The sequence below is a fragment of the Microtus oregoni genome, unplaced genomic scaffold, assembly GCF_018167655.1.
Source record: "Microtus oregoni isolate MIOR12 unplaced genomic scaffold, Mior012 000061F_ref0000440, whole genome shotgun sequence".
In the NCBI taxonomy this organism is placed as follows: Eukaryota; Metazoa; Chordata; class Mammalia; order Rodentia; family Cricetidae; genus Microtus; species Microtus oregoni.
Genome location: NW_024543871.1, coordinates 7,209,285 through 7,234,951, shown reverse-complemented (window position 1 = coordinate 7,234,951; position 25,667 = coordinate 7,209,285). Strand labels below are relative to the sequence as shown.

The window sequence follows — 25,667 nt, the reverse complement described above, 5'->3', positions numbered from 1 at the left end:
ACTTTCTTTCATTTGATACATGATGTGTAGATTTCCTTTCTTCTTACATATACTGAAATACTACTCAAGTCTGGTTTCGTCAAACCAGGTTTCACAGAATTTAAGTTTCCTTTTTCAAGTATAGTAGTAAATGTATTTTGCCAGATTGTTGGGTATACATGAATATAGACATATCATTTTTATATATGCACATAATTATGAGACTGACTTTCAGAAGTGTTACTTTTTCTACATCTTTCTAATTTGTATTTAGGTCCCTTAATTTATCATTTGATTAACCAAAGTTCCCTTTAAAAAAAAATTGGGTAGGCCTGAATGAAGCAGCTTAGCAAAACAGTAATACTGACAAGACATCATCTTACACCATTAGCTAACATGGACATGAGAGGCAGTGACCATCTACAGTATGTGAAATGCCACAAGAAGTCATCAGCAAGGGAGGACAATTATGTCAGTCCAATTTCTTCAAGAACACTGCGTGGGGTTTCAGCTTCCTGTGGAGGAAAAATGTGAGACTCTGGTAAGCAGATAGAGGGAGAGTTTTAAGAAATGAAAAGCTCACATGAAGGGCATGCTCATTTCAGAGATTGAAGGAGGCAATTCTATTAGTGACAGCCAGTGGTTTTCAAAGATGGATGCCTAAAACATTGAAGAATGTTTTCAGCATTTACTAAATACCTAATTTCTGAGCTAGGCACCACTGCAATAACAAAAAGCAATCAAGCCCATTGTAAACTGACTAGCAATGTATGAAATTATATACAGAAAATATTAAAATTCAATATGTCTCCCAAATAAAAAGCCCCTCTTCACAATTTCTAGTGAGTCATCTAGAACTTTGAATAAGGTTTGCCTTGTCGCACATTATCTAGAGAAATGTCTAGGTTTTCTTAACTGTCTACTGCAAATGGTTTAGAAACAGCCACCTTTCTAGCCTTCCCTTGGGCAACCACTGGCACTGGTGGAGGTGACATACAGAAGAAACACTATGAAACAAAAAGCCTTTTCATCTTAGTATAAGAATGAATATTTGTTTTTAAATGTCAAAGCTAAATCACCCAAATCTAAAAAAGGTATGTTAAAATTTTCCAAACTGGCCAATTTTGTACACTACAAAAATAAAAAGGGACCACATAGGTCAGTGATTAACTATTACTAGCAGTTTTATAATTAAAAGGCAACATTGTTCCTTTAATAGATGAAAACAATGTGAGATTTTGTTATCCAATAATAAACTTACTTTTGCATCCTAATCAGGAGACAGCACAAAACAAGGAAAAGGAAAAGTATATTACATCAGAGTTCTTAGAATGTTAGGTTGAATGGTAGGAAATGCACTACATAGTGTAATCTTAAATGACTTACTGTGGTTTCCATATTTGGAAAACAAAAATAGTACTTACCTTCATGTGTTGAGATTGCGTTTAAGGCTCAATGCCTGAGTTAAAGAAAGTGCTTCTAAGTATATTAGCTGATAGTTACACTACTGAAATCTAAATGTAGGGATTTAGCATTTAGTACTAATATTATAGCCTAAAAAGTTCATAGAATGCCTGTTAGTATGCTTGTCTAGTAATGAGAAATGAGTGAAAATCAGCTTTAGTGAAAGGACATTTTTCCAAAAGGTAGTATAATCTATGAAGTAAACTTGCTCCTGCCCCCAGCTGAACTTCAATGTGATCAGGTGACAGATCTAAGATGGAGGAGAAAAGAAAAAGGTAAACATTGCCACAAGAATGTAATCACCTAACTAGGAATGTGGGGAAGTGTATGGCATCAAAAAGTCCATTTTTGGCTTTTGATGGCAAGGAGTACAAAAACAAAAATAATAGGCTTGCTAAAAATTGAGACAAAAGGCCTATGAACCATCCAGTATAAAATTTCTTTGGATCTAATTTAACAAATTATTAAGAAGGCATCGATTCCCCTCCGATCATTAGGAAAAGCTGAGGTAGGCCCAAAACAAAATGAAGTACTTTCCATTTTGTTTGTTGTGGAACTGATGTGCTAGGAATACACACAAGCATTAGAGATGAAATGGACACAAGTGGGTATGAGGTTGATAAATGAGTGCTCTGTATGGGATTCTGGTTCGTCTGTTTTCATGATAATTTCTTAAGGCAGTGGAATAGTGATGCCAATGTCTTAGGCTTAAAAATGTTTGGCTTTAACAAATACATGGAGAGTGACATCTGAATTACTAAACTTATTTCATACTGTAGGCTCAGAAATGGTTAAAATGGTGAATTCTGATATTTTTTTTAAAACTACAACTTGAAACATTACTTGGAAAAATGAAAATATAAAATGTTATTTTATCAAAAAGGATGGAGAAGAAAAAAGTCACTCACATCAGACAAAGTACATGAGAATTTAAAATTAAGTCATTTTAAAAACTTCATGCAATCTTTAATATGTTAAAGAATCCCCACACTGAATTTTATACAGTTTATATTCTCAGCCCATCTAGATAAAAATGGCCCATAACTTCCCTGGGTAATCAGATTTCTCCAGGGTGCTCACTGTCTTTTGTCTGAAGAGAATAATGTTGCTTTCTGAATATGCATTATTTAAAATATATGTCCTATCTAAAAGACCTAATTTACACATTTTATTTTATTCCTTTAAGACTAGATAAGCTGAATGTTTGTATAAACTGTTAATAATACAAAATGTAATTTTTACAAGTTCCCACTGAAATTGTAGCTCAAAATTATTTAGGGAAATGATTAAAATAGAATGGTTGTTACCAGGGCCTTCCTTCAGTGAGAGAGAGAGATGGGAAGTGGTTGGCTGATGCGTTATGTAATTTCAGTTCTGCAAGATGAAAAAGTTCTGGAGATCTGTTTGTACAATATGAATATGCTTATCACTAGTGTAGGCTCAGAAATGGTTAAAATAGTGAATTCTATGTTATTTTTTAAAAATCACAATTTTAAAATTACCTGGAAAAATGAAAATATAAAATGTTATTTTATCAAAAAGGATGGAGTAGAAAAAAGTCATTCACATCAGACAAAGTACATGCAATACTTTATTTTAGACATGCAGGTAAAGCTATTCAGAATCTGCTAATTTAAAGCAAGCAGCTGTATTACAGATACCCCACCCACAAAAGCGCAACATTTTGTTACAGCTCAGCACATAGCATCCAAAACAAACAGGCATGAGACAATGCATATTTATGCAACATTAAAATCAGATGAACATGTAGGGTGGGAGGATGTGAAAAATGGAAATGAAAGACCAATGTTTTGTGATGTGATGCTTCAGATGGTAATGGAGATAGTTCATCTATACAGCTGCCTAATAACTACATTTCCTATAACGTTTTCACAGATCCTTTAGTGGAAAACTGGTTTGGGTAGTTTTTTTTGGCATATTTAATTTTTGTCTTTTGAGACAAGGACCCTCTAGGTAGATAGTAATTCATCTTCCTATTGCCTCAGCCTCCCAAATGCTAGAATGACAGGTATACACTACCATGCCTCTGAAGTTATTGTTTAATGATAATTTACTTAGGCTTTAAACTCTAAACAGTGAGTTACCTGGTAGTTTTTATAATAAAATATGCTAAGTGTTATTAAAAATTTTTAATATTTCAAAAATATACAACCATAGTTAACACAGCACTGAGTGTTTAAAAGGCTTAATATATTAATTAGGAAGCCATTAACTAATAAAATAAATATATTTGGATATTGAAAATGAATATAAGAATTTTTGTATCATATAAGTAGGCTCAGTGTTACTGCTTCAAAAGTGTTACGGAGCAACAAACATTTCAGGAGACTGTGACACAGCTTTCTGATAGTTCTTAAGGGGACTGTTTGACACGGCATAAATGTGGTTCACCATATATTAGCACTACAAAATTTCTTGAAAATTCAATATTTTAGCCTTGGGCCTTATATAATTGTAAATGATCTTTTCTTTCTTTTATTGCTTCAACATACACTTTCATGTGATAGTCAAACATATTAGCTCATACAAACTGTAAGATAATCTTAGTGTTAAATAAAGCTTGGTTTTCTTCAACAATGGACTAAATACTGTGGTGCTGCTAATTTTGCCTGAGTTCTTAACTGTATTTTCTTTGGTAAACATTTGTGATTGCCCAGCCTTTCTGTTATACTCTCGTAAGATTAATCACAGATGGTTTACTAATGAAAACTTGTATGTGTTTAGGATATTAAAATATTCACAAGTCATATTTTGTCAAGAAGAAACAGTGGTAGACAGAAATAAACTACATATCAATATCATATACAGAATGAAAATGGAATTAGGAATGTGCACAGAAAAAATACAATCACAAAGGTACTAGCTCTAAGATGCCTTTTATCTTTTTACAGGAGAATTAGTCACCAAGCTGAGGACATTTTCTTTCATAAGTATATCAGTTCTCTATTTCCTCTGAAATTCTGCATAGTTGATGAGCAGTCATTTAGTACACAGGGACATTAAAATATTCATGGCGTGGCTACAAAAGAAATGCATAAATTCTTATACACAGTATACAAGCTGATGGAGACACAATCATATTTTGAGATTGTTTAGTTCACAGTAAAGTTATCTAAAGCATCAATTTACTTTTGCTCTTTGGTTTTTGGCTGAACATTTATGTTCTTAAAAAATGCCCAGTTCAGAATTACCTTTTTTCAAGTTCACACTATGTAACAGTAAACAAAATGACCTACATTCTACAGAATCCTAAAGCACTGTACTTACTACTAATCTGAAGAGATTGCCAGTTTAAGTCAATGCTAGTTAGTGGCAAGTTCAGTTAGAATACTCCCTTTTCACCCGTGTGTTACATTCATTAGGGTCCTATTACAATAAGGAGAGATCCCAGAGAAAAGCTCCCCCAAGAGCAAGTTAAAACTAGTCACTATATGGCATTTTTAAGTATCAAGGAAAGCTTTTAATTGTTGACTTAGCTAAAAAAAATGTGACTTTGAGACTACAGATTAATTTTTAAGTCCTCAAAATTATTCTAAGGAATCTCCCAAATTTGTTAAATGTCTGTGCCTACAAATATATCTAACAAAATATTAGGTGTTCTCATACCAAAAAGTGACAACCCAAGTTAGAGTCTTAAGTGCACTTTCCAGCATCCAGATTGATTTTAAAGTTGGAACTATAAAAGCTGCCCCTTTACCATTTAGAATAGTGTAATGATAAAACAAACAAGTAACGTAATATTAGTAATAAATGCCCAGTGCTTAATTTTCTTATAGAAGTTTTCATTCTCACAGGGAAAGTCTAATTCTGTACTAACAGCATTAATGATTTACTGTATTTAAAAACACTTTGTCTGACTCTCAGCAGTAAATCAGTAATCCCAATTATGGGTTATTATAGGGAAAATTTTCCTACAAAGCATCAATTTAATGAAATAATAGGGGCTATCCATTGGAATTTAAATGCAATTAGCTTTCCAAATAATGCCAAAATACAAATAATAAGCTTGACAAAATTATAATTAAAACTGAATTCATATAGCCTACTACATTTTGATGCATGTCTGTACTCCAGCTCGTATTCTAGTACGCTTTCTTATACACAATCAAACTCTTGCTGTGATACATAGTCTCTGTGTTCTGGAGAGAGAACAAGAAAAGTTTAAGTCTCAAATAACCTTATACTTCAATACCAGTTCTTTGCTTTTATGTTACAGTTTTTTAAACTTTCTGATTTCTCAACTTTAATATATCATATGAAAAGCAACCAATGAAAAGGTTTATGCACACTGAAGGAGAAGGGTGGTTTTCCAACAGGGCTGAATATATTAAATAATAAAATAAAATTTAATAAAATAGTTTAATAAAATAAAAACTATAATAAAATACAGTCATTCCTTCCTAGAGAAAACTTACAAGGACAAAAATTCTATATAAGCAATTTTGAAATATGGCCACCTCAGGCATTGCCGTCACTTTTTAAGTAACAGGTTTTTGGTTGTTTTTTTAAATTACCCTTTGGAAAACAAAATGGTTGATAAGTCAAACTAATCTTTAAAAGCCAAAGGTTCATATTACTGTTCTTAAACAAGAAATTAGTACCCATCAATTGTCAATAATATTCTTAATAGGAAGAAACCCCTCTTCATTGGAAAAGCAGCAAAAAATAGCCTTTAAAATGTGCAAAAATCAGTGAAGGTATATACAGTAAATCTTTTAGGTGCTTTAGGATATAGGAGATGTCCTGTTCAGACTGAACATCTGAAGAAGTTCTGCTATAGATAATGACTGCTATAGCCTTAATGACTACTTAACATTTAAAGCTGGGCTTTAAAGTCAAAGATTTAACTATGTCTGTATCAACATTTTTCTCTTCATATGCAAAAGATATATAGTAAATTCAACATAAACTTAAGTATTCTGAACCTTCATACTACCAGTACATTTTTTTGAGTAAAAAAAAAATGTAAGAACTAGGGAGGTAATGGTAAGAGCTTATCACAGCATACAAGAGACCCGCACAGCTAGGTCTACTATTTTGCTCTTCCTTTGGAAACATATATATATCTCCCATCAAACTGAACTTACAAATATACTCAAATTTTGGTGATTTAAATTAAGTAGGAATAAAGGCTAGAATAGTACTGAGAAAAATGTAATCTAGTTGCATTATATAAGCATAAACCACTAATTTTCCTTAGTGCAGATTCTTTGCCAAGATCAATTTTTCTGAATAAGAATTAGAAATGCATTATTTTCAACCTGAAATGGGCCATCACTTTTGGGCAATCCCTTTGTTCAGTACTAATTTTTCTTTATTGAATCTGTTGCCAAGTCCCATACTTTGCTTGTTATCTCCTCTTCTCCCCAGTCCCCAGTAGTTCTCCTCTAGATGATATTTTTCAAGCCCAAGAAAATAAGAACTTTCTCAATTTTGCTCACTTAGCTCATGAGGAAAATAGATCTCCAGCTTTACTCCATGAGTACCTTATAACAAAGGGAATGTTTTCTTGCCTAAAACCAGGGCTTCAGACTCTGCCCCTATCCCCCTTTCAATCTAGCATACTTTTCCCTTTATTCCTAACTGCCGTCACTCTTTGCATGAGCTCCTTCCCAATACATATGCTTTTCAACTTTCCTCTGCACTGAGAATAATTTCATTCTCAAACTATAAGAAAGACTAGATATAGTGTGGCATGATAAGATGTCAAACATAGCAGACAAGAATCAATTTTGATCTGTTTTCAAAACCATCTGTCTTAAAAAAAAGACAAACCTTACTACCATGAAATTTCCTAGTTATTCACCATGCTAAATCATCCGTAAAACTAACAAGAGAGTTTCAAGACTCTTAAACTAGCAATTGCATCTGCTTAACTACTGTTGAACTGAGAGATGCTTAAGTAAGCTAATGGTGTTAGATATTCAGGATTGAACGGCTAACTGTGACACCGACTGTACCATGAGGAACAACCATCTGAGCTTTGGATTCACTGGCACCTAGAAGATGATTCAACAGAATCTCAGAGGAAATGGTTTCTATTTAGTGAAAAGCAAATATAAGGAAGTGTGATTTCAAGTTTATCACCTTACTGCAATGTTTAAAGGAGTGTCTGCTCATACTTCTTGTGTTATAAAATAGTAGATTTTATCTCATGTTTTATAACACGATGCTCCTTTTATATTTGACCCTAACTGAATTCTGTGGCAAAGCATGCAAACTTCTTATGCTCAACATTTTATTTAAGTCTGTCTATTCTTTGAGTTAGAAGCTCCAAAGGGTCACACAATAGAGTAAATTCACTAAGATCTATTTTGAACAATAAATTTTAAAAATCGAACTGAGAACAGTTCATAAGGTACCTTTTAGATGATAGGGCTCATGATGCAGTCCTGCTTTATGAACATCTGTAAATTAATAAGAACCTCTATTGATTTTCTTTGGAATTATATTTCTAATTATTTCTATTATTTTAATTATATGTAGGCATGTGTCTCTGCATGTAAGTATATACATGAGTGCAAGTGCCTGCAGAGGCCAGAGATGTCAGATTACCCTGGAGCTGGAGTTACATACATTACATACCGATGTGTGTATTGGGGACTGAACCCAGGCCTCTGGATGAATAGCAAGTGCTCTTAAGCATCGAGTCAGCTCTCCAGGCCCCTACTGATTTTCTCTAACATTAAGTTACTAATGAGTAGCAAGAGCTTTATAGCTGCTCCAGATGGTTAGTGTATAAAATGGACAAAAGCTCAAAGTGTTATACTCTGTCTGCTGAAACTTTATTTTAGCAAATTTCTGCTCAGGTTTTTACCATCTGTGATATCACAATGTGAACCCTCATTCAACAGCAGCATTCTTCTACCAAAACCTTCACAATACTAACTACATGCTCATTTTTCTCTTTAGAACAGTGGAGTGAGGCGCTTTATAGAGTCAATATCCTGCTCCTTGATCATTTGTCATTTCATATGTCTTGAGTATCTTTCCATATCATTACACAGAAACTTAGTCTTATTTATTTTACAGTTATGTTAGCAACTGCAGGTATGATTGCACTGTAATTTTCTTCACTAATGGACATTTGGGTAAATTCCAATGGCTAAATATTATGCTGAGCCTATGTCTTGGTGCGTATACATATGTATACATATACATTTCTCAGCTGGATACAATTCTTAGATGTGCAACTAATGTGACAAAAAGTATATTACACATTTGATCATAAAACAGACACCACAAAACAATTCCATACTATTAAAAAGATGTAACAGTTTATAAATGAAAATGAAATTTTAGTTCAAGGTGTTAAATTAAGTCAGGGTTTCTTAACTTGAATACAACTGTTACAATAAAAAAATTTTTAAAGGGCTAGTTGGTATTTTAATTTGTATTCCCTTAGTAAAGACTTTTTATTTTCTCATCCTTGACTTAGTCAGACCCTCTGCTCTTTCCTCCCAGTCTACTCATCTATTTCTATTATTTTTGCCTTAAAAATAAGTGGAATAACTTTTATTTTATCTTAAAAATGCTACTCTAAAAGCTGTTAATTATAAGATACGAAGGACAAATTACTTTCTCTGGCATCTAATTATACTTTTAAAATAAAACAACAGAAAAATTAGCTTAGACTAAAATATTTTAAGTTTATTCTAGTATAGATGTATTTGCCTTCAAATACCCTAAATTTAATCAGTTTTCTAAACATGATTTCTTAGAATCAGAATTGCAAACAAACTGTTCAAGACTAACTGTGAGGCAGAGCAAAAAGTTTGTAACAAAGGAAGTCTGTATATGTAAATTCCGGCCACTTTATTCTTCCTTTAAGAAATGGTCACATCTAAAAGTGGATGAGGAAATCGGCAGAAAATTCAATAGTGTTCTGCCTGCCTGCAGGGTAGATTCAATCTTGTTTCCACATAAAAACCCAATTACCTTAATAGAAGTGAACAGATCTAGTTGTTGTTGAGGAAATTAGATTATTCAGTGACATCCCATAAGCTTTTCTGTGGGCCAGGTTCTAAAGGCACCTGTAGATTATCTCCCCAGTTGCTAGTTACCAGGCAAAGGTAGTTTATATGAATCACAAGGATGTTTTTTTAAAATAGCCATTTATGTTTTCTTTAACATACATTCTTTTCACATTATAAAGTTTTTTTCTACTCCTTTCTAGTTCTGATTAATTTTCAACCATTATTTATATTGAATACTACATATACTATTAAAAAGATGTAACAGCTTATAAACGAAAATGAAATTTTAGTTCAAGATGTTAAATTAAGTCAGGGTTTCTTTTTTTTTTTTTTTGGTTTTTCGAGACAGGGTTTCTCTGTGGCTAAGTCAGGGTTTCTTAACTTGAATACAACTGACTTTCGGGGCTGGATAATTCTTTCGTGGGTGTGTCCTGGACAGAATAAGGTATTTAGCAGTGTCCTTGGTCTTTACCTAGTAGATGCCAGTCACAATGCACTCCAACAACCAGGAATTTGTCTGAGCATGCATAGCGCAAAGTACCCTGAATGTGCACGACTGCCCCATGTCATTCCTAGGAGAATGTATGAGTTTATCAAATTGGCTCTACTTGGTGGATAAGATTATATTCTAGTGTATTAGCCTGTATTTACTAATTTTTCTACTGTGGGGATTAATTTTTAAGCACAGTGGTAACAAAACAAATTATAATGTCAGTATAACATCAAACCTAAAATTTTCATCAAGTACTGTTTAATGAAAAAAACTGATCATTTGGAATATGCTCTTAGCAGGTCCTAAACCTGGGATCATGAAATCAATTATTAAGATTAGCACTTAAAAAATGTAGAATAGAAAAACTGAGAGAACAAAGCCAGAAATGGGAATATTATTCAATAATTTTTGTTTTGTACTTGGTATGCCCTATGATATAAAATTGTATTTACTACTATGGGTTCTAGTGAATTTCAAGATCAAATTTACAATAATTTGATATTTAAATTATTTTGGCTTTTAATGACTAGAAAAAGCCAAGTGGAGCTAAGAATACAGGTCTGTGATAGAGGGCTTGCCTAGCACAAGTACTACCCTGAGTTCTAGCCATCCCCAGGCACTGTAAAAACAAACAAGAAACAAAGAGCTCAGAGTAGCCAGAGCTGTTCACCATGAGTTAGAAAAGAAACAACAAGGGAGGGGGGGGTGTTCCAAAGAACAAAGGAAAACACTGACTAAAACTATATAGAATAAAAATGATTACAATCTGAAAAGCAGACGCCAATGACACTAGTCATATTGCATGGCACTAAAAGTAAAGCTAGAGATTTATTATGTCTTGTGTATCTGCCCGCTTCTAGATTGTCTATTTTAAGCATCAATAAAACCTCATTTTTCCAGAATCTGTTCTAGCAGACCTACATTTAAATCCTCTTGCAGTAATAAGTATAGCCTTAACTTTTAACCCAATTAAAGAAAGAGTTTAGGCTCAAGAGTTATAACATGAATGAATGGTAATTAGAAAAAAATTACAGGGGTTTTGTCTTCTTAAAGCAAATCAGAAAAATATTTATAACAAAATGTGTTTTGCTGTTAAATGATATTGTATATATTTGAAAAAAAATCTATGCTTTTAAAACAATTAAAATATCTGTGAATCTCACTAACATGCCTAAATACTCTTAATTAGGAAGGTTTAATTTTTTGAAAAACTTAAATCTTCATGTTATAAAATACTTCTAGAAATACTTATTTGCCTAATGTTATTATAAAAACCTCATTTCTTTAAAGAAATCAGTTTTCTCTCAAAATTCTTACCTTTCCATTTTTATGCAGTCCCACAGATTGATTACTTTCACAAAGACATAGCAGACTATTAAGATATTTCATGCAGGCCTCGGCACTAAAACAAATCAATTTTAGCAGGAGTAATTCTCCATAGACTAGTGCTTTCTAAACGAGTCAGACAAACATCTGCAAATCCAGTGAATCTGTTCATAAAGTGGACCATCTTCAAGTAGAAGCAAATTCATGAGTATAGTGCTTGCTTTTGGCACCTCACTTCTTTTCCATTTCATGGATTACTTTAGTGAGAAACAATACCAACAGCAAACAAAGCTCAAAAGAAAAAAAATCCCCACAAATTTTAAAATGATGCTGTTAGTATAAGAAAAAAAGGTCAACACATCTCAAAGCGCTGATCAACACCATCATGCATCTACCTTTAGGGTTATAACAAGCCCAACGCCTAATATTTAATTATTTGATCTTCACAGATCAAGCAAGGACTTGAAATCATCTCACGTGCAACAGTCTCTGCATAGTGCCATTTTATCCATGCCACAAAAATGCTAATAGTTACCAATAAATAAGTTGGGGGTCAAAGGAACTAAAGTCTTAGACTGCTCTTTATCATAAGATATCCTCAGACAAACCTCCCCATTCTTCATTCTGGCTCTACAAAATTAAGGAGCAGAGAAAAACTGGTAAGTGCTGACTTCACAGGGGAATTATCAATATATGTGGTTATAAAATAAGTTCAGCTACATCATTATAACTCACCTTAGCACACAAAAACTAGCTATGTGGGGAGGGAAATATAACTTTATTAATCTCAGCATGTCATAGCTTAATTTAAAAATCAACTTTAGTACCAGTGGCATTTTGATATGACATGTTTTAAATTCTAACAGTCAAATATTAAAAATTGGATAATGGGCCAATTTCTGGGCTTTCCCTCCCAAAGCTAATAATGAATTCATGCAACCAAAAGAACTAAACACAGAATTGGTCCACAAATGTCAAATATGAAAAATATACTATTAAACCACAATGTTGATTAATATTTTTACAGTTATTATTCAGATATATATTTATTTTGTTTTTATTACTGATTGCAGCATAACAGAAGAAAATCTACTTTAAACACTGACATCTGCCCTGCTTGCCCATAAAATGCAAGACTACCTAAATTTCATATTTATATAAATTGGGCAAAAGCAAATTTTTAATAAATTTTCTGAATAGAATTAAGAATAGGAATATATATATTTCACAAATTTTATAAAAATATATAAAATCAAAATTATTATAACTTGTATAGACTATTTAAGCCAACATATAAAGTTCACTGTTAATTCAAAATTATATTTAATAATTTAAATACTCCAAATAAAGCTTTGACACTAAATAGAAAAGTTATAATACATGAAAAATTACATTTAGATTAGGTTTCTAGTACTTTTACTGCAAATTTTAGGATACATTAAGCTAAACTAGTTATACTTGAACAATTTTAGAAACAAAAATCACCTGAGGACACTGATGAAGTGACTACTATATTTCAAATTATAAGATCTAGAAAGTTATTATAGACCTAGGTATTTTAACAAATCTTAACAAGGAGACTTCTGAGAAAATACTGTCTATAAGTCTACATATTCAATAAAGGGTTCAAAGTACTGATAATGACAATAGTGAATATCCTCAGGCCTAGAGGTAATAAATAGCACACACTGCTATAATAATGCTTTGTACCCCCTTCATAGGGTAAAATACACACTATGCCATTGTTGTCTTATAAAGCATAGAGCAATTTCCAAGTAGCACTTAGAAAGTAACTCAGGAATAAGAAGATATCAGTGCCCTAAGCATTACTTTCTAGGAACACATTAAAAGCAAAACTTGAGCTTTAATGGCTTTAAAAATGTCTTAAAAACAACAAAGAATTAACCAGAAAATGGTGAAAAACAGAAGAAATACTAAGTTCTAACACAAGAGATTATAATTCTATAATAATTAGACATTATTAAGACAAGACTTAAATATGAATAATTTCTAATTCCTAATCCTGGGGCCTATCTTTTGGTTAGTTTTATTTTTCATGTTTTGGCAGGGCCTCAGGTTGATCAGGCTTCCTTCAGAACTTACTTTGTACCCCAGACCTTGAACTCCTGATTTTTCGGTCTCTCCACAAGTGCTAAAATCACAGGCACATATTATCATATCTGGTTTATGCTGAGTAGAGGATTGAATTTAGGGCTTCATGCAAGCTAAGCAAACACTCTTCCAACTGAGCTACATTACATCCCCAGTTTGACATAATTGCCTTTTTTGATACTGTTTTCTTCTCCTAACTTTGATTAGTAAACAACAAAAAAGAGATGCTAACTTTAAAACCAATATTATAACAGTAGAATGTACTCTTGGAGTCAGCATACCTGATGTTAAAATTACAAACCTCCAAAATGACATGTTTGCAATCAATTAATAAGCCACCATGGCAAACTGTGCTCATTTGACTACCAAACAGCAGATAGCATGAGGGGCTGTCACTGAAATACTACAGTTTTCCACTCACCAACCATTTTTCTGATAACTACAACACCATTAAACACACAGTTCACTGCCTCACGTTTAAGAGCTGTAGACTCTGGATGATATCAACACAACTTGACACAGGCCCTCCAGCTGACTGACTGATAGAGGATTCACTAGGTGTTCCGTCCACCACAGAGACCAAAAGTAAAGAAATTTTAACAGAGAACAAGTTATTCTCCTCCCCTTAGTCATTCCTTTAAAGCTAGCCATTTCAGAAATGCTAGAAAAAAATTTAATTTAAAGTCTGTTTTACTAATTAAAGCCATAATAGGTATGTAATAAAAGGTTAAAATAAACTAAGAATACAAATCTACTTTCAACAATTTAGTAAATGAACCCATGGGACACAAATATTCATTTATAATATATATATATCTATATATATCTATATATATCTATATATATATATATATATATATATCACACACAAGGTTTTATATATACCATAATGAAAATACCTATTTTTTCTTTACTAACCCATTTTCATGCTAAACTTTCTATATTGTAACAACCACAATTAGTTCTAACCCATAATTTAATTTGGTACCTAAGCATCAAGCACATGAATTAGCTCAGGATGTTGAAGGCAATTAGAAGAGAAAGGGGGTTGCTATATTCTGGGATATGGAAGTTAAGATAGGAATATAATAGTTTTGACAGAACATGGTTAGTTATTTCAAAAGAACAAAGAGAAGTGCAAATTTATCTTAAGTTAATTTTGTTAACGCAAAGCCAGAGGGTTCTATAAAAAGCATAATTAGAAAACACTAACATTTGCTTGGCTACATTTGCACTTAATGGACATGAAATGAAAACATGAACCAATTTGGAAAGGAAATGCCATAATCTCACAGTCAACTCCTAATTATCCACACTAATCAAAAAGGTGGGGGGATTTTAAGTAATTCAAAACAAAGGATGAGGAGTTCTCCAATGTTGTTATTTTTGGCCAATTTTCCCCCTTTTAATATATACATTTATTTTCTATTTATTCATTTACTTATTTTAATTCAAGTAGTCTGTTGTCTAAATCAGCCTGACTTGCAGGCCATCTCCACGGAGAACCATCCATCCACAGATAACTGAGTTGATGTGACTGACACATATTCCAGTCAAACTGTACATGAACACTACATACCAAGCATGCTTTGAAGTAATTTCTGAAACTTGTAGGAATGATGACTGAGATTTCCCTAGCAAAAGCAAAACATGCTAGTTTTCTTTTCAGGAGCCTAAGTAGCTTACCTCCTGCAGGAGATCAGCCTGTTCAATTGCTTTAAGGACATTTTTCTTGGACGTTTCCTGAACTTCTCCTCCCAAAAGAAATTCATCCAAAATGAAATAGGCCTTCTCAAAATTAAAGATGATATCAAGTTCACACACCTGAAAAGCAAAAGCAAAATGAGACAAAACAAAGCCTGTTAAAACTTAAGCTAAAGATGCTTATTCACTACTAGGTAATGAATAAAATCTGATCAGACTGAACTGATCTTAATTCTTTTCAAAATGGAAATCTTGCTGATTAAGCACCATTGATTTAAATAAGCTTTAATTTTCAAATCTCAAGTACTTGACAACACAATGCCTACAAGTTAAATCTGGCTCTGCACACGCCCTATGTAGTCAACCCAATAATTTTCCACTCATAGAAACCAATCTTTAAGGATGTATTTCTTGAGTAATGTGATTAAGCTGCTAATGATTCTGAAAGCTATACTTCACACTTCCAGAATGCAAATGTCAGCAATAGGACTTTTCTATTTCACTAGTGTTCGTGTGTGTGTGTGTGTGTGTGTGTGTGTCTGGTGTACAAGTGTGCAAATGGGTGTTGTTTCTTGGGAGTCAGGGTCTCTCACTGGGACCTAGGCCTCACAGACTAGGCAAGGCTGGCTGTTCTGTGAGCTCCAGAGATCTACCTGTCTCCATCCTCCTGGAAATAAAAGTCAAAGTTAGGGACTAAAGAGATGGCTCAGCAGTTAAACGCACTGTCTCCTCTCTTCCAGAGTGTCAAGGTCCAATTCCCAGCACCTATATTATAACTCACAAGCACCTGTATCTCTACTTCAAGGGGATTTGATACTTTCTTTTGGCCTCTGTGGACACCAAGAGTGCAAGTGATCCATAGACGGGCATGGAGGCAAAACACCCATACACAACTTAAAAAGTAGCCGCAGTAGGAGGCAGCATTGGCTTTTTATGTGTGCATACTATGGTTTAATTCAGGTTCTCATGCTTGTGTGGTAAGCATTTCACCAACTAAGCTATCTATTCAGCCCCTCAATTTTACTATTTTAAAACTTATTCTCACTATTATAATTAAACGAGTAGATCTGCAGGGCCAGAGATTCTGAAAGTTGACTAGATGCACTGACAAGAAATAAGAGTCAGTGCAGGGTGGCGGTGGCACACACCTTTAATCCTAGCACTCAGGAGGAAGAGGCAGGTGCATCCCTATGATTTCAAGGCCAGCTTGGTCTACAGAGTGAGTTCTAAGATACCCAAGACTACACAGTGAAACCCTGTCTTGAAAAACCAACTAATCAACTGTAGCATGATTAATAAAAACCCAGAAGGTAAAAACCCTGAAGGTCAGAAAAGCAAAGCATCCAGCCACTGGCTCTTACCTCTGCCTCAGTCTGAAATGATGATACTGCCTCCAGGAATCTCAGAATGAGATTGTGTCTGAGAGCTGTCTCCTCCCATCTTATATTCCTCTCTAGGGCTGGCATGCACCACTACCACCTGGTTTCTATGGCAAACTAGTGTGGCTACTGGGATTAAAGGTGTGTGTCACCACTGCCTTGTCTGTAAGAATGAGCAGTAAGGTTGTTTTACTCTCTGATCTTCAGGCAAGCTTTATTTATTATTTATTAAAATACAAATGAAATATCCAACCAGCTATAACCAACCAACCAACCAACCAAATAAATAAATAAATAAATAAACAAATAGCCAGTCCTGCCTCTCCTCACAGTTAGAATCCCCAAATAATAAGCTTATCAGAGACAAGATAAAAACTAATCTACTACTACTCACGCTGCCAAAATACTTGTCAAGTAATTCCACGTAACGATGGATAATTTCCAGGGTAATCAGTTCATTGTCCTGATCCTCAATAGCACAGCAAAAATATAAACTGGCATATCTGTAATGAAACGGAATCACAGAAAAAATGTTACCCCTATAATCATGTTTTCTAAATATATTTTCAATGTCCTGTTGTACTAGTCCTCATGCTTATTATAATTACATTTATTCTTCTTTTAAAATAAATTTGTTTTCTCCTAGATTACAAAAGTAATAAATGTACAAGAGAAATTTTGGAAAACACAAGCAAAAAGAAAAGAGAAAAAGGAATAACTCAATCATGTCTCTTAGAAGGAGTAATTGATCTTGCTCTTCTTTTCAGAATGCTTTCTGAGCATTTAAAAATATAATTGAGCCAGTTTTTCTTTAGTTTACTTAATTAGAACTAAATATACAGTGTGATTGATTCAAACTACAAGCAAATGGCGAGAAAACAAGCTGTCAATATATCCCAACTGACGGGCTTATTGAAGATATTGTCATTGTTTTAGAATATGTCATTGAAGAATAATGTATACACAGAAATCTCAAATCTGCAAGCCTGTGGTCTTTCAGAGTAGATATTTCAATGTGTTCCCTCATCCCCAGTAAAAAAAAAAAAAAAAAAAAAAAAAAAAAAAAAAAAAACAGGAAAGACAAAACAGGGCACCATCTCTAACTTGAGCAAAGAACTTCCTCTTGTTCCCATCATAGCCTTTATTTGTTTATGTATTTAAAAAGCAAGACTATTCCAACTCTCCACCCTCCCTAATCCATGCTCTTCAACAGCATCTCCAGAGTGGCACAAATGATATAGAACAACGGTTCTTAACCTTCCTAATGCTGCGACCCTTTAATACAGTTCCTCTCGTTGTGGTGACCCTCCAACATAAAATTATTTTCATTGCTACCTCATAACTGCAACTTTGCTGCTGTTGTTAATTGTAATGTAAATATTTTTGGAAGTAGAGTGTTGCAAAAGGGGCTGTGACCCACAGGTTGAGAAACACTGATATAGGAAATTCTCTGAATTATGAAAACTAAAGATGAAAGGAACATATTTAAAAATGACAGACCAAAAGACAGATACAAGTTATTTCTATGAACTGAACAGAATAACAAATAATCCTATTACAGAGATAATTAATAGTAAATGTGAAGTAACATTCTTTATTGCAAACGTCTCCCATGCTACTGTTAAGCATCCAGTATGTATCTCCTTGCTTTTTTTTTATCTACAATACTGCCTCTTTGTTTACAAGTAAACAATAGTTAAATACCAACTAAATAGTTAAAGGTCTTAAAGTATACTAACCATGAATTTAAAAATGAGCAGGACTAATATATCTAGGTACCAATCAAAAATACTTTGTTTCTTGAGACAGGGTTTCTCAGGAGCTATGGAGCCTGTCCTGGAACTAGCTCTGTAGACCAAGCTGACCTCGAACTCACAGAAATTCACCTTCCTCTGCCTCCCAAGTGCTGGGATAAAAGGCGTGCGCCACCACCGCCTGGCCAAAAATACTTTTAAAAGAAAAAAAATTGAACTCCTCCACTAGTATTTGAGTTTTTTCTTTTTCATTCTAGAAATCAAATCCAGTATCTCTTATATCATTCACTAATAGCTTCAGTCCTCTAAATGTTTACTTCACTAAGAATGAGGAAAAGGCATCAACTTAAAGAACTACTTCTTCCAGGTGAATAGACAGCTATTAGCATGAGAAGAACACCTCTTCAGAAAGCTGGGGAAGTACAATAGCAGGTACCACAGAGAGAGTCACTATCCGTGAGGTGCTAAATGTTAGTGAAGGCTTTTGCATATTTTACCATCTTAATCCCATAACATTCCTACCAGATATCATTATTACTTGCACTTATAGGAGAACCAGGCTTGAGTAACTGGATGAGAACAGAAATTTGACCCTGGAGCCCAAATTTTCAATTAAAAACCACAGCTGTGAAGTGTATTAAAATAATCCTGCACCTGGCTAAAATTAAAATATGCTCAATATTAAGAACTTTGAGAAAGGGAAAGAGATAAAAAATGCCATACAGATTTAGTAAAAGATTACTAAGAAAACCTGAAGAGTACTCCCTATTTTTAGGACCAAATGGTGCTTTAAAATTCAATATGAGCTCATGTTGTTCTCTTAGTAAAATTAATAATAGACTAGTAAGAAGAGAGGTATGTTTAGTTATTTTTAGCACCATGGATTAGGGCTTACTCTAATTACTGGCACTCAGAACATCTGAAAGTGCCTATTCTTATATTCAAAACACATGACTTCTTTGCAGTCAGCTAAATATCAGCTGACCGTGCATGAATGTAGCTAAACTATTCTCAATACCCACTGGTATGTCGTTAAAATTTCTTTTGTTAGTAAAGAAAATCAATAAGTACCCCTCAACAAATTCTCAAGCTGGTAACATGGGGATGCATTTTAAAATTAATTTTAAAAGGCCTAAATTCAATCGCCTCTACTATAAAATGTTGCACCAACTAAGCATATAATGTTCTGTCTCTAGTGGATATTCGGGAGCATTTATTTTAAAGATGAGGAAACAAAGGCAAAAAAAATCAAAATATTCAAAGTCACAAAACTAGGTAATGGCACATGGGAACATATCGTAAGTCTTCAAATTTTTCAGCTTGTCTTCTCAACTACATTATCCTTGTACCCCCACCACTTCCTCCCACAAAGGGAAAATATGTATGCCAAATGTTCAGGGACAAATGAACAAAGATGATATAAAAAACACATGCTAAGAGAAACATTGAAAGTGCTTGAGCAGAATTTATTAGGAACTCAGTAGAAGTTCTATGCCTTAAAAGGTCTTATCTCTTCCAGCCGGAGCAGGGAAAACACATCACCTGATAATAACAAAATACATGGTTAAGTTTGCAGTAGATGATGTTTTCAGTATGAAATAGGAGGGGCCTACAGAAAAACATTTTACATTTTGTATATGAAACATCCCAATAAAATTATTTTTTCTTTTTGTTAAATCCAAATTTTATTTGAAAAAAAATATCCCTTTGATTTAAATATCAGATCAGGTTGGAGTTCTCTTTTGTAATTTCTGAAAAAGGTGGGGAGATCTGCAGGAAGAGGCTGAGTGGCAAGTGTATGATCTCCAACCTGATGTTTCCTTTCCTCTGAATGGCCCGCCCATTCATGGGCTCTGTTCTCTTGCTAGGATTTTCTTCCTCCACACGGGGGACTCCTTTCACTATCTAGAAATAAGCTTAAACTTCTCGCACCTTTTATAAACCCTATCCAGGATTCCAGAATCCAGGTCTATGGGCAGTTATCACCTCTTCTGTCCTTGGCAAAGCTCTCCCAAATATTCTATCCATGCAGTTTCAATTTCTCTACCTTTCCACCTTCACCTCATTACATTAAAAATCCTGTCTCTACTTCACTGACAGTGTTCTGGCAACAGGCAATGCATGAAATGCTCACTAGAAGATTCTAAAAAGCTCTTCACTTTTACTGTACTTCACGCAACAGCCGGCATTAGTGTTCTTACTCTCAAATCTCTCTGCTCCTGACTACTGACCTAATACCAATCCTTTGCTTCTCATTTCGATCTGTGGGCCCCCTCTTTAGCCCTTCCACCTGCACCAGAATGCTGGTGATTTAATACATAAAGTCTAATTTTCACCCTCAAGTTTCATGGCTATGCCTACCACATCCCATCAGAGAGCCAAGTGAACAAATATGGCCATATCAACTTGCCCCCAAATTAACTAAATTCTCTAGCTTACCTTTCTACTAATAAGCCAAACCCTAGAAGTGGAGGTGATACCACTCCCTCTTTCTTTGGCTGCTCTTGGCTTTCTGCTTCTTGGGGTGACCAAATTTTCTCAAACTTCCTTAGGTAACAGGTCTCCCTTCCAGCCTCTCAGCTCAGGATCCAATTATCATGTAGTTCTCCACTGATCCTGCAGGTGCCAGTCTCAGCCCCTTTCACTCCCCCAGCCAGGGTTTCACTGCAATCTTCTGAGAAATGCAAATCTAACCTTATTTCCTTCCACACCTGTTTAAAACCATTGCCTCCACACTTAAACCTTAAGTTGTAGCCCCATGTCCATCATTAGTATGTGACCTATTTCCAAATTCTCATCTTTTATAAACTGAAATTTGAACAGTAACCATGTTTTGTAAATCGAAGACCCATCTCTAGTGCAGACAGCAGAGGTCAATTGAGCCAGGGTACAGGGTTCTTATTTCTGATCCGCAAAAGCAATTGGATTTCTACTTGTTTTAGAAAAGATTCTGTCCCTGGGCTGGCTATCTATCTATCTATCTATCTATCTATCTATCTATCTATCTATCTATCGTGTGTAGATTGTTCTAAGGCATTTCCCAGTTCTCAAATGCTGTGATTTTCTATGATCTTTCTCAACAAGTACCAATCCAAACATTGAATAAAAACTCCACCCAAACTGATGAAATTCACTATGAAATAAAGATAAGCCTAAAGTATTTAAGATGATTTTTCTATCCTATAAATCGAATTTCTTCCCCTGGCACCTCCTCCACCACAAAATCCATCCATACTTGGAATGTAGTGACAGAAAACAGAAGAAAACATGATTTCTCTTCACCTTCATGGCATTCCATACTGTTCTCTCTACACACTATCAAGACAGTGTTTTATATGCAGAAATGCAGGAAATGGGGAAGAAATAAATGTTCCCTCAAAAAACATTATGTAAAATAAAGATGAATGCCAAATATCAATTATTTGATAAATAAATCTTTATGGATTTGTTGGGAGAAAGGATCATCATACTATTGTCTATGCATGCCTGAATTTATCAAATTACTTAAAAATTTAAAATACTAACCCTATTAACCCCGTAATGAAATGAATCCATTGACTATTTTCTAAAACGATGACCAAGCATGAATAATTGTCTTTAATTATATAATTAATTTAAAAATGATTCCCCTGCTGCTAGCACTTCAGTCTAAGGCAAGCAATCAAAACAGCCATTTTGGAAAGTTTTCCTTTAAACTTATTTCATTTAAATATTTGTTAACCCTTGTTTATCAACAGAAAAGTCTGAAATGTCCCCATCTGAAATAATGCTAGCATTGATTTCCCCTTTCTGATAAATTTTACAAAATGATACCTTTTATAAACAATCTTCAGATCTCTCCACTCCAGGAAGCTGCACATCTTAGGTTTCCGAGCTAAAACGGTTTGAACAAGTTCTCTTGTGATCTTCTTCTTCTCTTTGTCTGAGAGTGGGACATACCATTTCTGCAGCCGTAGCTTTCCCTGACGACTAAAAAGCAACATGAACTGCATCTGTTAAGATAAATAAAATCAAGATTACATACAATTACCTAAGATAAACTGTTAAGATCACATGGCTTGCAGAGCTGCTTTGGGGATACAGTTAAACACCCTGCCAAATGATTAGTAAGCCATCAACATTTCTACGCAGGTTCTAACAACAGAAAATTCTTTTGGAAAGGTCTTCTAACGATGCTATGTAGGTAAGTGTGGAAGAGAGTGCGTGGAAATAAGAATAGGTGGTAAGCTCCAGTGAAATTTTGGAACAAGAACTCTGATAATTTAAGAAACAATTTTCTCCCTTGTTACACATTCCACACTCTCTGTGCATCAAGGACAACTGGAGACACCAGGTAGTTACTTTAAGGACATTTCTAGGAAAGAGGAGACCTGTTTTTCACCTTGAGGCCATTGTAGTTTCAGGCTGAATTTCTTGCAGACAGACTACTCATCAGTTAAAGCACTCCCCTCAATTTATGCTAGCATATTTTAAGCAAAACGGAATGCTAATCACAAACAACACATTTTTGTTAACAAAAGCCTGATTTTTATGTTTGCATTTCACTTTTATAAAATCCATCTATCACAAATAAGCACTCAAGAACTGAGTTAATGTACGTGAAAGAGAATACCAGTCTGAAAAGCTTGACCAAAAGTGACTCATATTGAGACAGGGCATAGAATACTTAAATTAAAAAAAAATAAAGAAAACAAAATTTTGAGACATTTCACAGAATACTAATTTTAAAACAAAAAAAGAACACATTTGAATGTATGCTGGATTCTAGTGTGTTTTTATACTGAAGCTAATTTGTATGGATTTACTTAGCATTTGCATGACTGTTGGTCAGGCTAGTTTTCTAAAGCAGGTATTTTAAAATTCAACGGATAAAAGCAAGCTGTATTGTAAAGCTAATTTGAAGGTAAAGTCCAGGTAGATTTCTCTTTTAACCCTTTTAAGTTCCTTTAACAGCGACAGAGCAAGTGAGACCCCAAGGCAGGTTCTTAATATTCACTACACCACCTTAAATTTGAACATCGGGAAGAGGAATTTACGTAACTAATATAAAATCAAACTGGCTCTAAATTTCAACAGGAAATTCATCTCGCAATATCCCAAAAAGGCATCAAGAAAACATCCGGAAATTTATGGCGTAGCCATTTAACTTTAGTAAAGTTAAAATTGGCTATTACCCACACACAACACGCTATATAATTCATTGCTAGCCAAGTGCCGCCCATATAAGTTCTGAAGACAGCGGCATTCGAAGAGGACAAGTAAAGCATCAACTGGACATTCAACGCAAACCGTTACTAGAACTTGGGGAAGAAAACGATTGGGTTTTCTTAAATCTTGGTGACCAGGAGAGGGTTTGCTAACGACAGGAGTGTGCTCCAGGCTATCTGTAGCAGGGTCCAGTATCTGCCCTACCACTTTGTAGGACGAAGAAACCACGCATTTTCCTTCAAACAAATGATGTGCTAACATGGGGCGAAAGCCCTGGCACAAGTATTCCTTTTCCCTCGCTTTGATTTTGCCGCAAATCTCGGGACAAAAATTTCTTCAGATTAGTATTAAAACAAAAACAAAACAAAAAGCAACAATGGGCTCAGCCTTGGAATGGGCTCCAGTCCAGCATCCCTGGGGTCCCGCAGTCTTGGACGCCTCCCCTCCTACCGGGACCACACTCCATCACTGCCCAAAGCCAGGAGAGGTGACCGGCAAGGAGTGGAGCAGAGACAATGGCATCCGCTGGCCCGCCAGGGGCGCCAAGTCCTCGGTCGCTGCTACCCCCGGCCCCTCCCCCAAATGCCCCGCCAAACTTGAGGCGATCGGTGAACCACAGGTGCCTCGGGGTCCCCGCGGAACCAAGGACCAGCCCCAACATCACTGGCGCGCCACAGAGTGAAGAGCGGGGCTCCACCGCCGCCAGAAGTGAGTTTTGGGGCGCGGCGCCCCGGGAGGACTCGGGGTGGGGTCGTCGGGGCGCTCACGGGGCGGCGGGGGGCGCGCCCGATCACCTCTCCCTCTTCCCATCCCTGCCACCTCAGCGGATCCCCTTGACACTTACGGCAGCCGCGGGCCGCGGACGCGCCGGAGCTTGGCCGGCTGAGGAGACCTAGGCAGCGGCGGCTGCTGAGGGGAAGCCCCCATCTCCGTGCTGTTGTAGGGAAGCCCTGGTGCCGCCTGGATGGGACCCGTCTGGCGGACGGCAGGCTCAGGCTGCAAGGGTAGGGCGAGCCAACAGTCCCCGCCCCGGAGGCTGGACGGAGGAGGAGCCCGGGCTGCGGCGAGCAGAGAGGCGGGCAGGAGGACGGAGTATGAGCGCCAAGTTGCCTAGGGGGCGCCAACTGCCTCTAGTATCCTAGCAGTTGCCTGCAAGAGCGAGAAAGCCGATTGGTCAAATTGCCGCGGGGAGGCGTGGCGAGGGCCGGAAGTCTGGCCACGTGACCCGGAAGCGGCCTCGGCGGGGGGGGGGGGGGGGGGGGGGGGGGGGAGGACGACACGCTGCGTATTTCTCCCCGTGCCGCCGGGACACAGCCCGCGCTGCTGTCCTGCCTCCTTTAGTAGCGGGAGGATGGGGTTCCGCGGCGCCCTTAGCTGACCCTGTGGTGCAGGCTAAGGATGGTCCGCACTGCAAAGAGCTGACTTCGAGCTCCAGTGACTTTCCGGGTCCCCAGAGGGTTGGGCGGGGAGGTGTGACAGTCGATGCTGATGGTGGGAGGAAGGACGGGAAGGCTGCAACTCTGGGGAAAACAAGTCAGCGCTTTTGTGGTGCCCGCGTTTGCAGGGAGGCCCCTCCTTTCCTTTGCACTGTTCCAGCCCTAGCTAGCCCAGACACTTCTCGCCCCAAGCTTTGCAAGAGCCACTCTGCAGGGCTTGCTTCACCCAGCAGTGCGGCGGACTGGAGGAGTTGCCGTCCGCTCTCTACTGCAAAAGCCCAGACGGCGCTTAGTCCTCCAGATCCCGCTTCCCATGGTCTCGCCCCCTACCTCACCCCGACCGGGTTCCAGTTTAGCCTTGCTGACGACTCGCTCTTCTTGGCATGTCCTTCCTCTAATGTCACATCTCTGAAGCCTCACCCTAAAGCCCCGGAACAACGAATCCCTCTTTTACCCACATGCTTCTGTTTAGCGCATCTTGGATTTTATTCGTTTAAGAACCTAGTTCCCTGCCTGGTCTTTAACACTACTGATAAATGTGAGTTGCCTAATCAAATTATGAAATGATGATAGACTTGTTAAAAGCTGAAATGTTGACTTAGTTCTGGGCATATAATGGATGTCCATGTTTTATTTGAATGATAGAATGGATGAATCACCTAGTTCAACTCATCTTTTATAGATAGGGGGAATAGAGACCCATAGGATTAGGTGACCTTGCTTGGACAGCCGTGGATTTCCTATGTCAAATACTCTTCAGTACTTCAGTCACCTCTATTCCTACAAAGGAAGCCAAAAGAGCATTTGTTGGGCCA

General features: G+C 36.2%; 1 protein-coding gene across 3 annotated transcripts; it reads right to left on the bottom strand.

Moving 5' to 3' along the window:
* Positions 1-208: 208 nt before the first annotated feature.
* On the bottom strand, positions 209-24,468 carry Ap1s2 (adaptor related protein complex 1 subunit sigma 2). 3 transcript variants are annotated; one of them, XM_041639923.1, is made up of 6 exons: positions 24,261-24,438; positions 22,022-22,200; positions 16,849-16,957; positions 15,058-15,195; positions 1,241-1,249; positions 209-494 (listed from the first exon to the last, which is right to left on the bottom strand). In XM_041639923.1, exons 2-6 carry the CDS (start codon positions 22,198-22,200, stop codon positions 447-449), a joined length of 483 nt encoding a protein of 160 aa, XP_041495857.1. In that variant the 5' UTR covers positions 24,261-24,438; the 3' UTR covers positions 209-446. The 3 variants fall into 3 exon arrangements, with proteins under 3 accessions (XP_041495857.1, XP_041495858.1, XP_041495859.1); XM_041639924.1 differs by lacking the exon at positions 1,241-1,249 and having other exon boundaries at positions 24,261-24,457; XM_041639925.1 differs by lacking the exons at positions 209-494; positions 1,241-1,249 and adding an exon at positions 11,815-11,889 and having other exon boundaries at positions 24,261-24,468.
* Between the last annotated feature and the right edge of the window lie 1,199 nt (positions 24,469-25,667).

Coding starts and splice junctions, on each gene's coding strand:
- Ap1s2 (XM_041639923.1), bottom strand. CDS start 22,200: ATGCAGTTCATGTTGCTTTTTAGTCGTCAGGGAAAGCTACGGCTGCAG. Junction 16,958..22,021: donor CTGAAGATTGTTTATAAAAG/GTATCATTTTGT, acceptor GTTTCATTACAG/ATATGCCAGTTTATATTTTT. Junction 15,196..16,848: donor TTGACAAGTATTTTGGCAGC/GTGAGTAGTAGT, acceptor TTTGCTTTTCAG/GTGTGTGAACTTGATATCAT.